The sequence below is a fragment of the Mercenaria mercenaria genome, chromosome 10 (assembly GCF_021730395.1).
Source record: "Mercenaria mercenaria strain notata chromosome 10, MADL_Memer_1, whole genome shotgun sequence".
In the NCBI taxonomy this organism is placed as follows: Eukaryota; Metazoa; Mollusca; class Bivalvia; order Venerida; family Veneridae; genus Mercenaria; species Mercenaria mercenaria.
Window position 1 is genome coordinate 69,030,880 of NC_069370.1, and position 21,459 is coordinate 69,052,338.

The window sequence follows — 21,459 nt, forward strand, 5'->3', positions numbered from 1 at the left end:
ATAAGCTTTCGAGACAATAAATTATTGAACTTCTTTCGAAATTAAGTAAGTTAATAATTCTAATACGATGTCTCAATAATCGTGTTTACTATTTCATCTGTAGTTTATCAAGTTTGTGCCACATGATTTTATCATGTTTTTATTCAATTGTATTTACAGAAAGAAACCAGTATTTTCGGTGATACCAGGTTCAAAAACGGACTCAACTCGTAATAAACAGGCAGCTTCCGAAATAATATGATGTGCCCGTTTGGCATTTTATTCTGTATGTAATCTATATCTTTATTTTACGTCCATTTAGGTTCTGACTACTCACTCTAGAAAATCCGATGATTACGTTTGTTTGTTTTCTTGGATGAACGTCGCAACGACAGCATTTACGATTATTAAGATCACATCACCAATACGACTGAACGGTTTTTTTTTGTTGTTTTTTTTTGTTTTTTTTTTTTTTGTTGTTGTTTTTTCTTTGGGGGGGGTGGGTTTAACGTCGCACCGACACATTTTAGGTCATATGTCGACTTTCCAGCTTTGATGGTGGAGGAAGACCCCAGGTGCCCCTCCGTGCATTATTTCATCACGGGCGGGCACCTGGGTAGAACCACCGACCTTCCGTAAAAACAAAGACAGCCAGCTGGATGGCTTCCTCACATGAAGAATTCAACGCCCCAAGTGATGCTCGAACCCGCATCGATGAGGGTCAAGTGATTTGAAGTCAGCGACCTTAACTGAACGTGTACATATAAGATATTAAGATATGCTTTCTTGGCTAAGAAAGAACCCATCGTTATTATTATTATAAACTTAAATAATTCAATTAATAGAATGGTACATTTTAGTGTGAACGGTCGCACATCTTTCTAGGTTAAAATTATCTAAGTCGCCCATAAAATATACCATAAATTTTATTTTTACTATGTGAGAAATTTATACTTTAATGAGTATAATAGAAATATCTTAACACATTGCTTTGTTTCGTAAGCTTTTTAAGTCACAAAATATAGCGATTTTTCAGCTTTTGGTAGTAGGAGGGGGGAACTTTGTATAATAATAACAAAAAATATTCTATCCGGCGGGTCGTATTTATTTTAGTTCACAGATATAATTTCCATGATCATCACAATTTCTGTCGTGCCAACGGAATGATGGCGTAGTATCTTTATACATAGAAACGCAATCCTGGTCTTCGCCGTGATTGTGATGGTTAGGTTGAGTCTTGTCCCAATCAGCCTCTGACTTTAGTAATGCGTGACCATTCACCCAGGAGAACTGGTTATTTTTCAAGATGTCTTTAGCTCCTATCCAATAAAATTCGTGGTTGTATTCTGAAATTACAACGTATGATAAATCAACATGTATCCCTGACTGAAAATAAATCTGTTATTTTAAATTCATTGACTCGGAGTGTTATTTCGTCCTTCCATCTCTTTTCCCTGTAGGAAAAAAACGTTATTCAATTCTGAGAAAATGCATTAAGAATGTGTTGCAGTTGTTCGCATAAATATATTGTAAACAGCTCATTCTTGCAGTTCTAAAATATATGTGTTGCTTAAATGATAAGTCCAGTTAAGACAGGATAATGGTATAATTATTTCTTTTACTGCATGTATAAGGAATAAGTGTTGTTGCGTTTACAGATGAACTGTCGTCAGCACTGGATACTGTGCTTCTACATGTTTTACTAGCCCATTTAATACATTGCTTTGGAACCACTGCCATAAAATGTTATTAAAGGGAGAGGTGATCTAGTTCAAACTGTCCTTGTATCTATTAGATTTGTTTCAACGACTATGGGGGGGGGGGGGCTTTTTATCTGTTAGCCTATCGTGTAGACAGATAGATTTGTTTCTATATTCATGGCAATATAACATTGGACAAGTATCCATGTTTAAATAATATTAAATAAATAAAGTCTTAAAAGTAGATCCCTTGGAAGCACCGAGGACAAGTCACATGATGAAAATTGCAGACTCGGTTTGATTGAGTCTGTTCATGAGCAGTAATGGAAAATGCAACCCCGCCCGCACCTCCTGGCACCAGCTTAAGCAGTATTTAATCTTCAAATATAAATTAGTTGAAATCCATGATCCTGAAGGATCAGAAAATATAAAAACACTGAGATGAAGTCGGGGCCATGTCACATATATTAAAACACAAAGGATGACACAAAAATTGATAGAAGTCATCACTTACTTTCATTGTGGTCTTTGCATTAAATTGGAACCCAACAGTCATAACAACCCATTTGTTCGGAGGAATGATAATTAATGTCTGTTTACGTGAGTGACGTCATAATCGCAAATATAGCTGTGGATATGATCTGCTATTTTATTCTCGAAACTTCTAACAGCCATAGCGTTTATAAATATAGACCGTTTTGATATTATTCAGATCATATGTAGGATACATCCATAAGGCAGCTGTTGTTCTTTTTTCTTTTTAGTAAGATGTAGACGAAGAAAGTTTAATGTCTAAATGCTTTCAAACATTTTTGCAAGTGACTACAAAACATACTAACCATTTGACAATTTAAAGGAATAAAGCGTTGAAACACAAACTTATAGCACTTTTTTTCTTCCTGGTTTCCGTTTTTGTACACAAACTTTACAAAATTGACCATTTTGTTTGTCCTCCCATTTTAACCCCCCCCCCCCCCCCCCCCCCCCACACACACACACACTTACCCCACGCTCGCCAAAGTTGTTATGCACAAAATATTCATTCCCCGGTTAGTCTTCCCCCCTTAGTTTTTGTATACGATTAGGAAAATACGCTAGTGTAACTAAACATCTCATCAGACAGACTGACCAACACAGAATGATGAACTGTATAACGGTAACACGTTAGCATGCACTAAATGTACGTCAGGAGAAAGAAAGAACTAACTAGTCAGTTTCTTCCCCCTTTTATTGTCTGTTATTATTTAGGTGCGCGTCCGCGTGCTGGGTTTGCGTTTGGGGAGACTGCGTTTTTAGAATCTTACTGGTTTATGCACTATCTTCACCCCCCCCCCCCCCCCCCCCCCCCCCCCCACACACATCACACACACACACATACACACTTTTCAAACCTTTTTCAATCAAGTGATTACAAAACGTACTGCATATTTCGCAGAAACCAGTTGGGTTTTTCCCTGGGAAAACCCAACCATTTTTTCCAGGAGAAAATCTGACAGAAGGCTGATTTCTTTCCAGGCTTGTGGTAATTACTTTATAGGCATGTTTATATTTTAGAAAAATATTAAAATCATGCTTTACTGTTGTCGATAAATATGTGTTTAAACGATGGCCAGACATAGGTCCTAGATCTGTCATACCACACATGTTTTAAACGTTATGCTGCAAAACTGAGCTGTTGGATATATACTGAACAACAAATGTATAACTGGTGTATTTTGAAATAAAAAATTAATTTTTCAAATTTGAATTGTTTCTTCAAACCAAAATTACACTTTAAGATATTCACGTGATAAATTCTTAAAATCAATCAACCGTGAAGTCAGTAGTCCAATAATAGCCGTTTGAAAGGCTATATCTTCTGCGCGTCAGTTGCATTATAACATCCCAATTGGGCGCTCGTGCTAAATTTGATTCAGTCGTGCGGTGCAACAAACAATACTTTTAAAACTTTATGCTGTTTTTCGAGTTAGCCAATTATTAATATTTCCAATGACAATAAAATTTCACAAAGAAAATTGTTAATTACAGGCGCACATGAAGTTCATGCAAAACGGCTATTGTGGGACTTCTGACTTCATGGTTGATTGATTTTTGTTAAATTTTACACGTAAAGTTCTTCAAGTGTAATATGATATGAAAGACACAAGTGATTTATAAATTAAGGTTTTTAAATAAAAATACCCCATTTATAAAACTGGATAGTTTCTTTTGCTGTTCAGTATATATGTTTTAACTATACCTACTAGACTGACTTTCAAGTTCATTCCTCAATAAATGGGCTTTGTCAAGGGTATCTAGGACCACAAGATTCCCTCCTTGTCTTTCGCATGATGTTCGGGAGCTATTCCAGGAATGTTTATGGTGAACAACAATATGGACACACAGCTGCGCTTGCGCATTTTGTAAATGAACAAAACCATTGTGAATATCGCATTGAAAGGTGTTGCTCAAATGTGTTTTACTTGTAGATATCTCTGTGTTTCCTAAAGAAAAAAATCATTTTAACGAGTGAGGTCTCTATATTATGAATCATAAAATAAAATAACGACAAAACTCTGTCTTATGAATCGTAAAGTTAAGAATCGTAAAGTGAAATAACGACAAAACTCTGTCTTATGAATCGTAAGGTAAAATAACGACACAACTTAGACCGTTATGCATATATTGTTGAATAATAAAGAAAGAAGCGCTACAAGCTGCCATGTGAATACTGTGTCGTAGTGTTGATATGCCTGGTAGCTGTGTTGATAATTACGATGTCTTTGTCTTACCATTTGTAGTGCCTGGTTGAGGTGTTGTCATGGACAAATTCTGGGGGTTTCCACAATGATCGTTACAGAAATCTGTATTGCAACACATAGGGGCGCATCTCTGACTAGTGAATGCATGTGCTATCGCATCGCATGCCTAAAGATAAGATATATTTCACATAACGTCCATCATTTGAATTTGAACCACGTGTTTCGGTGCGGGTGTTGGTAATTACAAAGGATTTATAAATTTTTAAATATATACCAGTTTAAACCTGTGTATTCCACTTCCTCCATATTGTTTTTGTGAAGTTTATTATGACTCGTCACTACAGGTACATGTACCCGCTTTTATCAACAATCACAACAACAGTTTTCTTTTCAAGTGCAATGTGGCGGCTGTAAAAACTTTTCTGTAACTAGGTATCAGTTTTGTTATAGTTTTGTCCTTTGGAATCATGACGAACATTCAATTTTACTAGAATAAAATTTCGTTAAGCCAGTGCTCTCTGGTCGTGAAGTGTGGTGCACTTATCATTGCCTTTCAAGAACAGAATCAATCAAACTAAGTCTGCTATTATGTTGCTTGATTGCGTTCTATGATTCCAAAGGATCTTCTCGTGGATTTTAATAAAACATTATACAAGGTATGTCTGAAATGTGTTTATATAAATTATTCTGCACAACATACCTGAAATAAAAACTGCTATTGGATCCAGTCTACCTATTTTGTAACAGTGGTTGTCGTCAATTACTTATATTTTAGGTCAGAGGGTATCAATTTCTTGTTACAGTAGATAAAAGTAACAGAAAGATAAAACACAACTATTAACAATAACAGAACTCTATTCTTGAATTTGAGTAACAATACAAATACCTTCGAAAATGTTTAAGAGCTGTAAAATCCAGTAATATGTAAAAATAGTCCAAATCCTGTCCAGGTCAAATTTAAATCCAATCAGAATAAATTCTCAATGTTTTACACAGTTTTAAAGTAACTTTAGTATATCCATAAATTATAATTCCTCTCTTGAAATATATTTTTAAATCCACAAATTTTAGTAAATCCTTCAAATTATCCTTCAAAATATTAAATATCCGAACTGGAATCAAATGAAATCCTGGTCGCGTGTTCACAAAACAATTTTCGATCTCAGCTGAGTTTGAGTTTGAAATTTTAATACCAATTTTACGAAATCTTCAAGGTTAAATTCCAACTAAAACTGACCATAAATACTGAATAGCCACTTGAAAATGGTTATTAACTTGAAATTCAGTTTTAAACATGCTATTTAGGTTGAAATGACATATTAAGTTTCATAATCAAACTCATCTAAGACTGAAAATGTTTTGCGAACACGGGGCCTGGTTACTCTGGCTACTCTGACTGACCAGAGCAGCCAGAACAGGTTAAAATCCTAGAAACTCTTGCTACTCTGGCTGAATTTTGGCTACTCGGGCCAGCGGAATAACCAGAGTTCTGGCTACTCTGGCTGAACTCTGGCTACTCTGGCCAGCCACAGTAACCAGAGTTCTGGCTACTCTGACTGAACTCTGGCTGCTCTGGCTAATTTCACGCACATAAAGTTAATGAACATTTCCTAAGTAAGACATAAATGTCTGAAGATAAAAAAAATTACTGAAAGATGGGCATTGGATATTTTTCAAAATATATTATTGTCATAAAATACTAAAAGGGATTGAGGGGTGGAGTATTTTTGTTATTATGAATTGCATTTTTTTTTTTCGATTTCAAAAACTTGTAGGATAAAGTATTGATATGTAGAAATATACTCTTACCGCTCGTGTTTCACACTGACCTCTGTAAATAGTGTCCGGAAAGCCGCTAAACCCCGAATGATTGTACATGATGCAAAGCTGCAAATGAATAGTAAGAGAACGAATTGTGAATTAAAGGCATATGCAGAAAGTAAAACCAGGAACAATGTTTTATTTATTGTTCATGTTACAAAATGAATTAATAATATCATATACACTTTGTAGTCAGCAATACAACCTTAAAGTTAATAAAGTATCCACAGTCTAAACATATTGAAATACTATCTTCGTATACACATGTATTTAGAATTATAGAATAGATCTGGAAAATAGGATGATTTAAGACATAATAAAATATGTAAATACAGTCATTTATAGTATCTCTGTACAGATTTAACAAAGTAGTTAATATAAATAAGATATGTACTTCGTTTTTAGAACAAACGGCTACATCAGTGCAATCTTTGGGGTCCAGAGCATCACACGTGTAGCAGTACGGACCACGTTGTTCAGCTGGAACTCCTGAAAAATGCAATGCCGTTATCATACGAATTTTGATAGAGCAGGTTTGCTCACTTCCAATTAATTTCCCCGTTATCATACGAGTTTTGATAGTGCAGGTTTGCTCACTTCCAATTACTTTCCCCGTTATCATACGAGTTTTGATAGAGCAGGTCTGCCCACTTCCAGTTACTTTCCCCGTTATCATACGAGTTTTGATAGTGCAGGTTTGCCCACTTCCAATTAATTTCCCCGTTATCATACGAGTTTTGATAGTGCAGGTTTGCCCACTTCAAATTAATTTCCCCGTTATCATACGAGTTTTGATAGAGCAGGTCTGCCCACTTCCAGTTACTTTCCCCGTTATCATACGAGTTTTGGTAGTGCAGGTTTGCCCACTTCCAATTACTTTCCCCTTTATCATACGAGTTTTGATAGAGCAGGTTTGCTCACTTCCAATTACTTTCACCGTTTGAAAGTAATCTGTCTAATCATTACTTCGTAATAGAATATATGCTTTGTACAAAAGACCTTGTTCTTTTCTAAGAAATAATGAAATCAGATCGTCGTTAGATATGCTAAGTTTATAAATAGGCCATATCATTATTGTTTGAAATAATCAAATTTAATAACAAAGCATTTCAGAGAATCAGTTTAATGAGTAAGGTGTATTCCGCTTGCATGCGGATGGCAGCTGATTCTACAAAGGTGGCAGCAATTCTGCAGCCACTGTAAGCTGAAAATATTTCCCCAATTTTCTTAATGCAAGGGTAATATATAGAGCCTCGGTCATGGTTACATTAGAATGGCCACAGTATAATCATATGAATGATAAAAGCAAGGGTCCAAAATAGAAATAAATTTTAAAACAATCTGCGGGATAACTGGGCATATAATTAAATGCAAACAACACCACATTATAAATCGATTAACACCTTGATGCCAGATAATATGCAATGGAAATGAATACGTTGTCATATTTCCAATCTGTATAAACTAACAGTTACATTTTAGGCAAAATATTGGAATGGCACCGCACTGATTACGTCTGTTTGTCTGTTAGCTTTATTACTATCATAATAAAATGTTTTTGAGTTATGTTTTTGTGTCTAACATGATCACGGATTTAGATTAAGGAGAATGTGGGAATGTGCTAAGATATCGATTATTACATTAATAAACTTCTATATATACATGAAATTGATAAGACTGTCCAGTCTATATTTACCTTGCGTTCCACACCCATTCATGTTGCAGAAGTCGTCTGTACAACATTCTGTGCACGTGACAAGGTCATGTGAGGAGCGTTTATCCACCATGTTTGTTATCGACCTTCTGCCAACAAGTGATGTCGCAACAGTAGAGCAACGCTGTTAAAAGTATGTGAAATGATACCTATGACATTATAAGTATGTTAAATACTACCTATTACATTATAAGTATGTGAAATACTACCTATTACATTAGAAGTATGTAAAATGCTACCTATTACAGTAGAAGTATGTGAAATGCTACCTATTACATTAGAAGAATGTGAAATGCTACGTAATACATTAGAAATGCTACCTATTACATCAGTAGTATGTGAAATGCTACCTATTTCATTAGAAGTAGGTGAAATGCTAGCTATTACAGTGAGATTCCTAACACGACTGAATTAATAGATATTGGGCACATTCAAGATGATTTTGTCTGATCGCCGAAAACAGATCAATTCTTCCCTAACAGGTGTAATAATCCCAACTACTTGTCTTTTCTATACAACAAGAACAAACTATTATTGAGGAATATTTCATAGAAATCAAATATGATCGAAGTTTTCTTATGGTTTATGCTTTATAGAAAGAAAATTTTATTTATTTACTTTTCTACCATTAAAGCGTGACAAGGTTACATACACCGACGTAGCATAATGCGCCCTGTATGGCACAAACCTTCAAGGAGTATCACAAGTGCAAACAAAGGGCTCATCTGCATGAATAAGTGGAACCAACGACATGTTCAATATAAACCTGCATGCATGCCACAAAACACATGAATAGCTTCTTCAATAATATAAAGTGTGCAAAAGCGTAAGTATAGGATGAATAACTGTACTTCGGATTAATCTTCAGGTGCATTAAAATAGTAACTACATTTATTGATTTATTGATAGGAATAAGTTTTTACGGGCCATGGTGATGTTTCTAAAATATCGCAGAACACAACAAATTAACTTTTTTCACACACCAAATGAACTGAAAACATTCTAAAGGTATCACAGTAGTCATTCAGAGACATTCTTAAATATGATGCTTGGTCTGAAATTAGCTCCTGCGATTTAAACATGATTACAATTTGAGGCTTGCATGTGTATTAATGTAATAATTGATGCTTTATTATCATTTAACTGTTTATTATTTACAACTCCGCTGAATATGTTTTTATATGTAGAAGTAGGCGTTTAAATAAATAAACAAGTTTCAAGTTACAATGTATAACTGACGTAAAAGTGTCGTTTTCCAGTAAGTATCGCTTCCCAATAATTTTACTCATTGTTTTGTTGGGTTTAACGTCGCACCGACACAAGTATTTGTCATATAGCGACTTTCCAGCGTTGGTGGTTGAGGAAGACCCCAGATGCCCCTCCGTATGTTATTTCATCATGGGCGGGCACCTGGGTAGATCCGCCAACCTTCCGTACGCCAGCTGGATGACTTCCTCACATGAAGAATTCAAAGGCCCGTGTGAGGCTCGGACCGATATCGGTGAGGGACAAGTGATTTTTACTCATTGATAGCTTGCCACTAAAAGCATTGCAATAATTATGTGGGTTTTCAAGTAATTTGGAAAAAAATGCACAAGGTAGTTTGTATAATAAACAATATATATATATGACGGAAAGTGAAAGCAAGTTATCTGTCTTCCTTTTTTTAAGACATATGTTGAATAAGATACTTTTTTTGATTAACATGACTTTTATTTTTGTTTATTGACTTGATAGGTACATTACTACCTTGTTATTACTGCTAACTGACTAACTTGCTTGGCAACTACTGGTTACATTTTTCAACATTTTGATATTCTGGTGTTCTTTTCGATTAAGGCTTTTGGTGTCAAGTTACCCACAGATATCCTGATGCCAGTTTTGAGCCAGAATATCGGCAGATATCCTTGTTCCCTTTTGGAATTGGACTATTGATGCTAAGTAAAAAAAACACTATCTCGGTGTCCGACTGTCTTAAAGTTTTAATTGTCTGTAGTTAACAATTATTTTTTAATGATCAACTGTTTATAACGGCTGTTAGTTATTACTTAATAATTTTAAAAGTGGAAATTATTATCATAATGACCACATGTACTACAGTTCGATTGATTTATACAATGTTTGATTATTTGTCCAGAAAATGTTCACATGCAATTTGGTATTCACAATTGACCCTATGGCAACATATATTTATTTCAACTGGCGAATGTCTAAAGTGTGCAGTTTTAAGACAAAAGGTCAGTCTGTTATCACCAAACTACAGTAATCACCAGACCAAACATTTTCACTGTAATCAGTTAAACATGTATCAAATGGAACAAGTGCAGACACGAATTGTTACGAAATACGTGCAGCAGTGACAACTCCGTCAAAACTGTACATGCCACAGACTGGACGTAGTGGTCCAGTTGTAACACACTCGCACTACGAAACCAGAGGCTGTGTGTTCGAGTCTCAAATCCTCAAAACTAAAAAAAGCTAACATCGGGATAAGAGTTCCGTGTATGAGTGTTTTACACCTGACACGCTAAGAAGCAGGGGAGCTTCTGGAATTGGAGTGTTTTCTGTATCCTGCACTGTCCTTTCTCTAAGCATTACTAACAATCCTGTGAAGAAATCGCCAATACGGGTCACCACTGGCGGCCATAGATAAACGTAAAAACAAACAAAAGTACCCTGAAAAGAAGTAGTTATTTTATAGATAGAATAGAAAAAGTGGAAACTCCAAAACACAACAAAAATGAAAATGTTGCAGGCTCGGTTTGATTGAACCTGTTCATGGACGGTAGCGGAAATGCAAGCTACCGTCCATGCCTTCTAGCTCCGGGTTGAGCAGAACTCTTCATTACACATGCTACAAGTACAAAAACAATTTAGAAACATCCACAAGGTGTTCATATCATAATTACATACTAATTATAAACATGCACACAAATTATGTTCAACATGTAATTGCCACTGAGAAATTACAGCTTGCATGCAGAAGGATGGATGTATGGACAAATATCGCCTTAGCATTATTGCCCTGACATTTTTAAACACACATGTCTGTTGTTTACTTGCTATCTAACTAATTGATAGATCAGTTGTAAAATAAGTGTGTTACCGATTTGGAAAGGCAGCCAGAGTTATAAACAATGTTTCCGCTTGCTGTAACCACTTGCTCCGTGTAACATTGCTGGAACACAATAATAGATATATAGACTTAGTAATAGGTGAAATGTGAATCAAATTAGATTCTGTTTAAGTTACTAAGAGTTTTTTTATCTTTTCCCATGTATCTTAAAACTCATATAGTATATCTCTTTAGTGCTTGCATTACTTGTGTTACCTGTATCATGTACAACATTAAGTGTGTTTAATTCGTTTCAGAATTCTGGTCAGGTAAATTTGTAATAATTTATTTGGTTGGATGATTTATGATTTTGTGATATACAAGATTTCTCTCAGGTTTAACGTTACATTGATAGAAATATAGGTCATGTGGACAAAGTCCCGTTTTTAATGGTTAAAAAAGATACTAGGTAAAATCCTTGACACCTGCGTGGAACCGCCGACCTATCGTAAGTATAGCGTTTATTTCAGGATACCAGCCATTTTGAAAAATGTTTCTGCAAATATTGCTTTCTAACAGAAGTTTTGCCAGAAATAATGGTAAATAAATAACTTTCCCTCTTTGGAAGTCGAAAGTAAGAAGTGTGGAAGTCGGAAGTAAGAAGTCATGAAGTTGGAAGTCAGAAGTGCGGAAGTTAGAAGTCAAAAGTGCGAAAGTTAGAAGAAGGAAGTAAGAAGTCAAGAAGTCGGAAGTAAGAAGTGTGGAATTTGGAAAACAGAAGTCGAAAGTCGGGAAGTTGGAAGTCAGAAGTGTGAAAGTAAGAAGTATGAAGTCAAGAAGTTGGAAGTGAGAAGTGCAAAAGTTAGAAGTCAGAAATGGGAAGTACGGAAATTAATTGTCCATCCAGGGCTTCCATACAAAACAAATAATTCAGTCAAACTGTTATGTAGCCGCTGAATTTCATCTTACATCAACGTTCACACTTCACACTTCACAGTTATAACTCACAGGCCATGCCTTATACTTTAACTTCATAGTTCAAACTTCATACTTTCCACTTCATAGTTCACACTTCAAAATTCACTCTTCTTTCTTCATACTTACCGCTTTATGAAACATCGCAGTTTGAAATTCGTGCATCACAGTTCATAGTTTACACTTCACATTATTAATTCATACCTTACACTTAGTATTTAACAGTTCAAACTTTACACTTAAGAAGTTAAAGAAAGCTACTAAATCAAGAAGGGTGAAATGATAGAATTTACAACTTCAATAGTCAATTTTTATAGATTATGGTTATTCTATGTTTTTACAAATAATTTGCAGAGATCTTTCATGGTTCAATTTTTTGTATAGTAGTTTTTATCTGGAACAATTGTAAAATTAGTAAGGATGAAGTGTCATTATTAGCTCATCTGATTTTTTGGGGGAAAAATGATGAGTTATTGTCATCGCTTGATCGGCGTCGGCTGCGGCGTTGCATGGTTTTATGTTTTGGTAAGCTTTTCTCCTAAACTATCTAAGCTATTGCTTTAAAACTTGCAACACTTGTTCACCATCAAAAGTTGACTCTGTACAGCAAGGAACATAACTCCATCCCGTTTTTTGCAAGAATTATGGCCCCTTTTGAACTTATGAAATATCACCTTTCTTGGTTAAGTTTTATGTTTAAGTCAGTTTTTCTTCTAAACTATCAAAGCAGTTGCTTTAAAACTTGCAACACTTGTTCACCATCAATAGCTGATTCTGTGTAGCAAGAAACATAACTCCATCCTGCTTTTTGCAAGAATTTTGGCCCCTTTTGGACTTAGAAAATACTAGATTTCTTGGTTATGTTTTGCGTTTAGGTCAACTTGTCTCCTTAATGGTCAAAGCTGTTGCTTTAAAACTTGGAGCAGTTATTTGCCATTAAATTTTGATTCTGTTCAGCAAGTACCGTAACTCTACATTGCTTTTTGCAAGAATTATGGCCCCTTTTGGACTTTGTAAATCTATTACACAGAGACAAAAGAATCAGATAAGCGTCTGCGCCCGCAAGGCAGTGCTCTCGTCTACAGTAGTATTTTCAGCAGGGTGTCTTGTAGGTGAATTGAAATGCAAAATCTGTGTTCAGTAAGTTATAGTTTTATACTTGACTGACGGTTTTCTCGTAAATAACATACGTGAAGTGTACTATGAAATATGAAAAGTGGACTGAAAAGAATGATATATGAACTGCGAAGTAGGATTTGTGGTGTGTTATATATGAACTGGGCTTTCGTAGTTTCAACACGTACGTTTTTAGCTCGACTATTCATAGAATAGTGAGCTATTGCACTCACCCATGCGTCGGCGTCCGCGTCCGCGTCGGCGTCGGCGTCCGCGTCCCGATTTTGGTTAAGGTTTTGTATGTAAGCTGGTATCTCAGTAACCACTTGTGGGAATGGATTGAAACTTCACACACTTATTCACTGTGACAAACTGACTTACATTGCACAGGTTCCATAACTCTATTTTGCTTTTTTACAAAATTATGCCCCTTTTTCGACTTAGAAATTTTTGGTTAAGGTTTTGTATGTAAGCTGGTAACTCAGTAACCACTTGTGGGAATGGATTGAAACTTCACACACTTATTCACTGTGATGAACTGATCTACATTGCACAGGTTCCATAACTCTATTTTGCTTTTTTACAAAATTATGCCCCTTTTTCGACTTAGAAATTTTTGGTTAAGGTTTTGTATGTAAGCTGGTATCTCAGTACTTACTAATGGGAATGGATTGAAATTCACATACTTGTTCACTATCATGATCTGACATGCACTAAGCAAGTCCCATAACTCTACTCTCTTTTTTTTCAAAATTATGCCCCTTTTTCGACTTAGCAGTTTTTGGTTAAATTTTTGTATGTAATCTGATATCTCAGTATCCACTAATTGGAATGGATTGAAACTTCACACACTTGTTCACTGTCATGATCTAACATGCACTGTGAAGGTCCCATAACTCTACTTGGCATTTTTACAAAATTATGCCCCTTTGACTTAGCAGTTTTTTGTTAAGTTTTTGTATGTAAGCTGGTATCTCAGTATCCACAAATTGGAAAGGATTGAAACTTCACACACTTGTTCACTGTCATGATATGACATGCAGTACAGAGGTTCAATACCTCTACTTTGCATTTTACAAAATTATGCCCCTTTTTCAACTTTTGTATTCATTCAATTGACAAGGCTGTTGAATAGTCGAGCGTTGCTGTCCTCCGACAGCTCTTGTTGTTTCTTCTCTTACCTCATGAGAATTGCAAATTCTCAATTTTGCGCAATCACGTGGGTATGGAACATTCTTGCACTCGAAACATCTTGTACCGTCACCTGTGAAATAACGACATTTTTGTATATATCTTTCAAGTATCATAAAATGTCTGAATCCCGTATCAAAATATGTTAAAAGGTCTTTATGCACGATGAGCACCAGTAAAGCAACATGTTTAGTCCTTTAAGAATTGAAATAGATATATCAGGGTTTTTAAGTATACAATATACGTTCGATTAATCATAGGAAAATATATTGTTGTTTTTTGTTGTTGTTGTTGTTGTTGTTTTCTTTAATATATACGTTATAGTGCAGGGTTACAAAAGCATGAACAACCAAAAACATTCCTACTAATGAATTAAAAAAACAGCTTTTCTTTGCATAGACCTTTCAACTTTTGCTGATGTTGCACTTAGAAAAGGTTATTTTAAAAACATTTTTACGGCATTTTCGAAACCCACCACCAGACTGGAAATAATCTGACTAAGAAAATGAGCGCTCACACTTCTCTGTTTCGTTCAGCAATAAGGTTATCATCGTTTTTCAAATTATCCTGTAGTCTGACTCGGCCGCAACCAAATTATCCTGTTGGCTGACTCGGCCGCAACCAAATCATTAAGTTTATGGTGAAAAGGACGAATTCCAATATCTATTGCTAAGCTAACGAGAGAACATTCAAATTTGGTTGAAGATCAAATACTCTGTAAACACAAAAAAAAATGTATTTGATGTAGTTGAAGATCAGTGTTAAGACTTGTTAGTCAAGTTTGCTATATTTCATATTTGACTGCAAAAAGTTTTCAATATATTGTACAAGTACGAATGTAGCTGCAAGATGCAGCAAAAGGAAACTCCACGCCGAACAAAGCATTGTATGTAATATTTATAGAACAAAAGGTGATATAATGATGCCGGTGTCTTTGTTGAAGATCCTAGGCAAACAGATAGACTGATGGGGTTTCATGAATGTTGGACAAAGAGGCGTGAAACTCAAAGTTTGAAAGAACAAACTAATGTGCCTATTTAGATTACCAAATGGCATAATTAAACATTGAACTTTACTGTAATGCCATACAAAAGTAAGATTAAGTCCTTGGTAAAATTAACAAATACTTGTCAGGATTTGTTATTTTATTCGTGAGTGTGTGAAAGTTACGATTTCAGTGTTTAAATGTTAAACTACAAGAGCATTAAATAGTTAGAAGTACTAAGTGTTTATAAAATATACCTGGAATGACGATAAGTAACTCTAAAAACGAGCATTCATCAAACAGTTTTCCAAGTGCTGTCCGACAAAATTTCGTCTTTTCTACTGTTTGATTTCTTTCCTGTCTTATAAAACTTATTCTTTCGTTTTTGTTCTTAAAGTTGATGCCGTTATTAACAGCATGGCTAGACATTAAATATGGAAATTAAAAATTTTGCAAATCAAACAGACAAAATCGTCATTTACGACATACATTGCACTGACAAAAGGTCATCAAAAGTACTCTGCGCCTGTGGGCGCGGAGAATAATATTGACATGAATCCTTTAAAAAGAACTGTTCGTGATCAGTTTTGGTAAGATTGTCAGTGACACATATAGAAGACAGCTTACATGTTGAAGCCTTTGTGTTTTATTAATTTTGTACATACGCATTTAGTGCAAAATTTCTTGCCATTCTCCTGATGTATTAGCTGAACATATTCGATTAAAAGTTGAAAAAGAAAATATGAAAATTGTTTAAAACACCTTTGATACATCATGTATCTTGTATGACATTTAAAAATCATGTGTAACTTATCTCAGCTATCGGTAACAAAACTTCATAAAATGTAAAATATAACCTATGAATACATCTAATCAATCCATACGAACGTCTCTTTGCATGCTATGACATAGCTAAACTCTAACAAATTTCATAGATGATAAATATGGTCAAATTCAATCGCAGGTAAAATTAAGACCGTGGTCATTCTATGATAAATTCTGTGTCTTTGAAGCAGTCAAGTATTAAATTATACCCAAACGTCCCAAGATGATTTCGATGCAAACATAAATTTGGTGTAGACCTACTGTCAAACACGGAAGAAACCGTGTACAATGTAGTTGAGGAAACACGATAAAGTGTCAAGTGTTGTTTTCTTTCTTTTTTTTTCATGAAATGTTCGTTAATGTTTAAAGTTCTTATAGATATTATCACAGGAATGATAGTGGTTGGCCCAAATGTAAAGTTGCAAAAGAAATTTATAAAATACGAAACTACATTAACGGGTTTTATAAAGCCGTATACGTGATTAGCACGGCTGCTAAACAGTTACAGTTACCATGAGTGTACCTGTATATTAGATAGTACTTGATTTCACTTTGAAGATCAAAAACAGACTGTCTTACACATGATTCCGATCAATTATAACAAAGTTATGAGGTTAGCATCGTACCTTTCAGAATACACCTTGTGATAAAAGAAAACAATCACACGAGTAACAAGTCATTGGCGTTTTATATCTTGTTTTCACCTTATATCAAACCATATTCTACTCTTCATCTGTTTTCTTTTTAAATTGCATTCACCCGCTGTATAAAAGTTAGAATTACCGTATGGGCTTTTATGCGAGAGTTCGTAAATGAATAAAATTGGGAGGGTCCTAGATAATGTTGGAATAACTTTTTGCTCAACCCATTTGTATGTATTTGATTGAATGTTTGTATAAATGTGATGTATATATATATGTGTGTGAATATATATGTACTGCAACAATAAAATAGGATTAAACTAAACTCAAATGAAAGATGAAATTTTATAAAGGATGAGGTCCAAAACAGAACAAAATTATTCCACTGCATTATTTCTATTCTCTTGACATTTTGAGATGTTATCTGCATTGTATTGTTTAAAGACTATTCTAATATGTTTTTCTCTGTTAAAACACTATTTGTAAAACGGAAATCCTCGATAAACTTTAGATATTCTAATATTTTACAGGTACCTAGAGTTAACTCTACAACTTATGGTAAGCACTCTTACAGGTATACTGCTCCTGTGTTATGGAACTCTCTCCCATATGATTATAGATCCTGTACTAACTTTAGTCAGTTTAAAAATACAGTCATGGAATGGCTCCTCCTATTCCTGGGGGGTTTCATAACACAAGCACAGCATATAGTTATGTGTATTGTAATCTCAAGCTTAAGTTTGCTTTTGTTTCATTGTCATTCTTTCTGTTCTGATGTTTATATACAAGCTTTGATTTTGATTTGCTTATGTAAGTCTGCTTACTGCTTTTGCCTTTGTTGTATGTAGTCTTTTTGTCTTCCAGAATTTGCTTTAGCTTAATCTTTGTGTCTAATTAACTCCTGCTCTCATTTGCATTTAGATGTTATACTTTGTTTTAGTTCATGTTAAATCTAACTAGATGATTATTATAATTATATATACCTTTGATAAAACCAGTCTAACATGTTACAGTGTACTACTTGCCTCAATGTGAAGTACCCTTATTCTAGTAACCATACCTTTTCTGTAGTTAAGTCTAATGATAGAGTTTATATGAGTGTGTTTGTATGTCTAGAATTCCTTTAACGTAAAAACTTTTAATCGTAATATATATATCTGTAATCTCTTATTTGCCTTTCATTTGAATGATTATTGAAGTACTCTATGAAAAAGGTGCTAATCAGGTCATTTCAAATCTGATTTGAGTGATACTCTGATTGTTTAAGATATATTTTGATATGGCATCTTTGCCTTATATTCCTGATCAGCTTGTAACAATTTTTTCTTTTAAGCGGTTTTAATCCAAGCTGGTAGGATGAGCATGTTTCTCATAGATTTTATGTCTGTAAATCATCATTTCTTATTTGTAGTCTATTTACTTTTGTTAGCATACATATGTTATATAGTCGGTTAAAAAAGCTCATAAGAGCTTATGTTACTTGTTATTGTCTTGCCGACTAAAAATAAATCTTATCTTACCTTATCTTATCTTATCTTATCTTATCTTAAACACTCTTACGCTACAGTGACGTCAATGTTTTTGTTGCGACCAAGAAAGAGCGCTACTATATTTTATTTACTGTTTTAAATTAAGGGCATATTAGAATCGAAATAATTCATAGCAAAAGAGTGTTTTAACACTATTTATACACTCGGGCGGTAATACGTCGTACAAATAATTTCACGAGGTCTGCGCCCTCGTGAAATTATTGCACCCGACGTATAACCGCCCATCGTACATAAATAGTGTTAAAACACTCTTTTGGTATAAATTATTTCTTGCGTAAAAGTCTAAAATGTATTTGCAGTTTGTAATTATTACATAATTTGTAAAACCGTTTACGTTTTAAGTTTGAAGTCAGCGAAGAATAAATGTATATAAATCATTTTTAGCTCGACTATTCGAAGAATAAGTAGAGCTATCCTACTCACTACTCACTACGGCGTCGGCGTCGGTGTCAGCGTCACACCTTGGTTAAGTTTTTCGTACCAGTCCACATTTTGACGAAGTCTTTTGAGATAAAGCTTTGAAACTTTCAACACTTGTTTACCATCACCATGTCCAGTTATAGGCAAGATTACATAACTCCATCAAGGATTTTGGCGGAATTATGGCCCCTTGGTTAAGTTTAAGTCTCTATCTGTAGGCAAGAGTACATAACTCTGTCAAATATTTTGGCTGAATTATGGCCCTTTTTGGACTTGGAAATTGGTTCCGTTTTAGTACAAGTCCACGTTTTGTCAAAACTATTTGACATATGGCTCTGAAACTTTGAACACTTGCTTATCATCATGATTTCCAACTGTGGCAAGAGTACATAACTCTGTCAACTATTTTGGCTGAATTATGGCCCTTTTTGGACTTGGAAATTGGTTCAATTTTTCATACCAATCCATATTTTGCCAAACCTGTTCGTCATATGACTTTGAAGCTTTGATCACTTGTTTATCATCATAGTCTACATATGTAGGCAAGACTTCGTAGCTAGGACAAGGACTTTAGCTCAGTTATGGCCCTTTTTTGACAAAGAAAGTAGTTAAGTGTCTCATACCATTCCATATTTTGTCTAAACTGTTTGATATATGGCTTTGAAACTTCGAACATTTGCTTACCATCATGGTCACACATTGCCATATAGTGCAAGACTTATCCGAATCCAAAAATAAGGAACACTGCTTGTCTTATCTATATTTTTTCTTATCTGAAAATCTGTGGTAATATTTTGACCCCATACTTCCATCAATTCTTCGAATAGTCGAGCGCGCTGTCAACCGACAGCTCTTGTTTCTTAATAGCTTAGGTTTAAGGTATACATGTTCTCAAACAATCAAATATAATCAAATACCATACTTTTGGACTATAATGAACGGTACCGTTTTGCATGTGATAAAAGTGTCATTTTAATTACAGTGTTTTGCTACACATTTTTAATGTCCGACGTAATGTTAAAACATGTACATTTTTATTCCTGTCAACGAGCTTCAATCAGCTTGTTCATTAAAATATAATTTCCTCAAATGTTTTTGTACTAGATATGACGCATTTTATTACTTGCATTTGCCTTTGACTCCTTTAGATGTTTGTAAAACCATTATCTAGTCACCTACTGATCTGGTTTAAACGAATCTTTCTACATTTTGTACGTTAGGTTCAATCCATACTATATTACAACAAGAGGTGCCATCGCTCGTCTGCACGTAAAAGACAATATGTAATAAAAGAGTTTAATTATTGGCCTTCCTACTCAAAGCAATAATAAGTATTAAAGAAAAGAAAATTGAACTTAAATAAAAAAAAAAATCCAAGAAGTACTGATTTTTTAAGTATAAAAAGGGCCACAATTCTAACAAAATGCTAGTTAGACGTATAGTTCTTAATCTATTTACTTTTCTCATGATGATAAATGGGTTTGTAAAGTTTCAAAGCTGTAGCTCTTATAGTTTTGGGAAAAGGTTGATATAAACAAAACATTAACCAAGAAAATCAAAAGTCATGATCCTTGACCTACAGAATCACCTCATGATGATAAACAAGTGTACAAAGTTTCAAAGCTGTAGCTCTAATAGCTTTTAGAAAAGGTGGACCTAAACAAAAAATTTAACCAACGCCCAAGATCCAGTGACGACAATGTCTCGTAGAATTCTTTCAAAATCAGACGAGCTAAAAAGGCTGAAGCTGGTATTCAAACTTCGGTTTTCTTATGGCATGTAAACGCGCTTTAGTGTGTAACATATTGCATTATTTATACAATGATATACGGCCGTAAAAACAACGGCAGCAGTAACTTGCTTTGTGAACAAAAACACTGTGTTTTATTGACTCCGTTTGCAGAGAACACGTGTCTAGGATAAATTTGTTTATTATTTAATAGCAGGCGAATAAATTGGTGACAAAAATAATCAATTGTGCCGATTACTTTTTTACGAACATTAAAAGTAGTGTGTTCGAAACGTCATTTTCACATTTAAAATACCACTGGTTGTCAAATAATTACAAAGAAAAAAGTGCTTCTAATTGCTTAAAATGTATTTTGAATGAATATTTGATTCCTTAAGTTGTAAATATAGTGACTGTTTTGCAAAGGGACGGCTTCGCATTATGACCGCATGTTATAACACATCACATGTGCATGTAGCATTAGTAAAAGTGCAATTATATTAATCTGTAGCCCTATGTATTTATATAAGCAATTGACTTAAATGAATGAAAACTACTCACTGCGTGTGACCAAACAAAATAATATGGCAAAGAAAATCACATTCGTCATTTCGAAAATATTTCTTTAACATGGCTTCTATTGACACAAATTGATAATTGTTGAGGTCATAATCTAAGGTCTAAATTGACGAAACAACCTGATGTTTCTCCTATATCATTAAGTACAAGACGGCAGAAGTTTTGCTTTAACAGTAGGTCATCAACTTTTGATATATTTTGGCAACATTTAGCCTATTACTACTAACATTGCAATTTACGAAGCAAACACTTTGTAAGTCACATATATCATAGTTTTAATATTGAAAAAAATCGGGTGATGCAATGACAGAGTATTTATTTCTCTAGCTAAACAAAATGATGTAAATAAGTTATGAACATACACGTAAATAAGCAGTATCTACAGTACCTACAAACGAGCGAAGAAAGAAATAAAGCAGGTAAATCATTACAAAAGTA

General features: G+C 34.5%; 1 protein-coding gene across 2 annotated transcripts; it reads right to left on the reverse strand.

The window, feature by feature from the left end:
• Positions 1 to 1,078: 1,078 nt before the first annotated feature.
• LOC123560217 (uncharacterized) lies at positions 1,079 to 21,112 on the reverse strand. 2 transcript variants are annotated; one of them, XM_045352463.2, is made up of 9 exons: positions 21,004 to 21,112; positions 14,283 to 14,365; positions 11,062 to 11,133; positions 7,938 to 8,079; positions 6,636 to 6,730; positions 6,230 to 6,307; positions 4,451 to 4,586; positions 3,923 to 4,162; positions 1,079 to 1,325 (listed from the first exon to the last, which is right to left on the reverse strand). In XM_045352463.2, exons 1-9 carry the CDS (start codon positions 21,050 to 21,052, stop codon positions 1,084 to 1,086), a joined length of 1,137 nt encoding a protein of 378 aa, XP_045208398.2. In that variant the 5' UTR covers positions 21,053 to 21,112; the 3' UTR covers positions 1,079 to 1,083. The 2 variants fall into 2 exon arrangements, with proteins under 2 accessions (XP_045208398.2, XP_053372728.1); XM_053516753.1 differs by having other exon boundaries at positions 1,146 to 1,325; positions 3,919 to 4,162.
• Between the last annotated feature and the right edge of the window lie 347 nt (positions 21,113 to 21,459).

Coding starts and splice junctions, on each gene's coding strand:
- LOC123560217 (XM_045352463.2), bottom strand. CDS start 21,052: ATGACGAATGTGATTTTCTTTGCCATATTATTTTGTTTGGTCACACGC. Junction 11,134..14,282: donor GAATTTGCAATTCTCATGAG/GTAAGAGAAGAA, acceptor ATTGTGTTCCAG/CAATGTTACACGGAGCAAGT. Junction 4,163..4,450: donor TCAACCAGGCACTACAAATG/GTAAGACAAAGA, acceptor TTTTTTCTTTAG/GAAACACAGAGATATCTACA.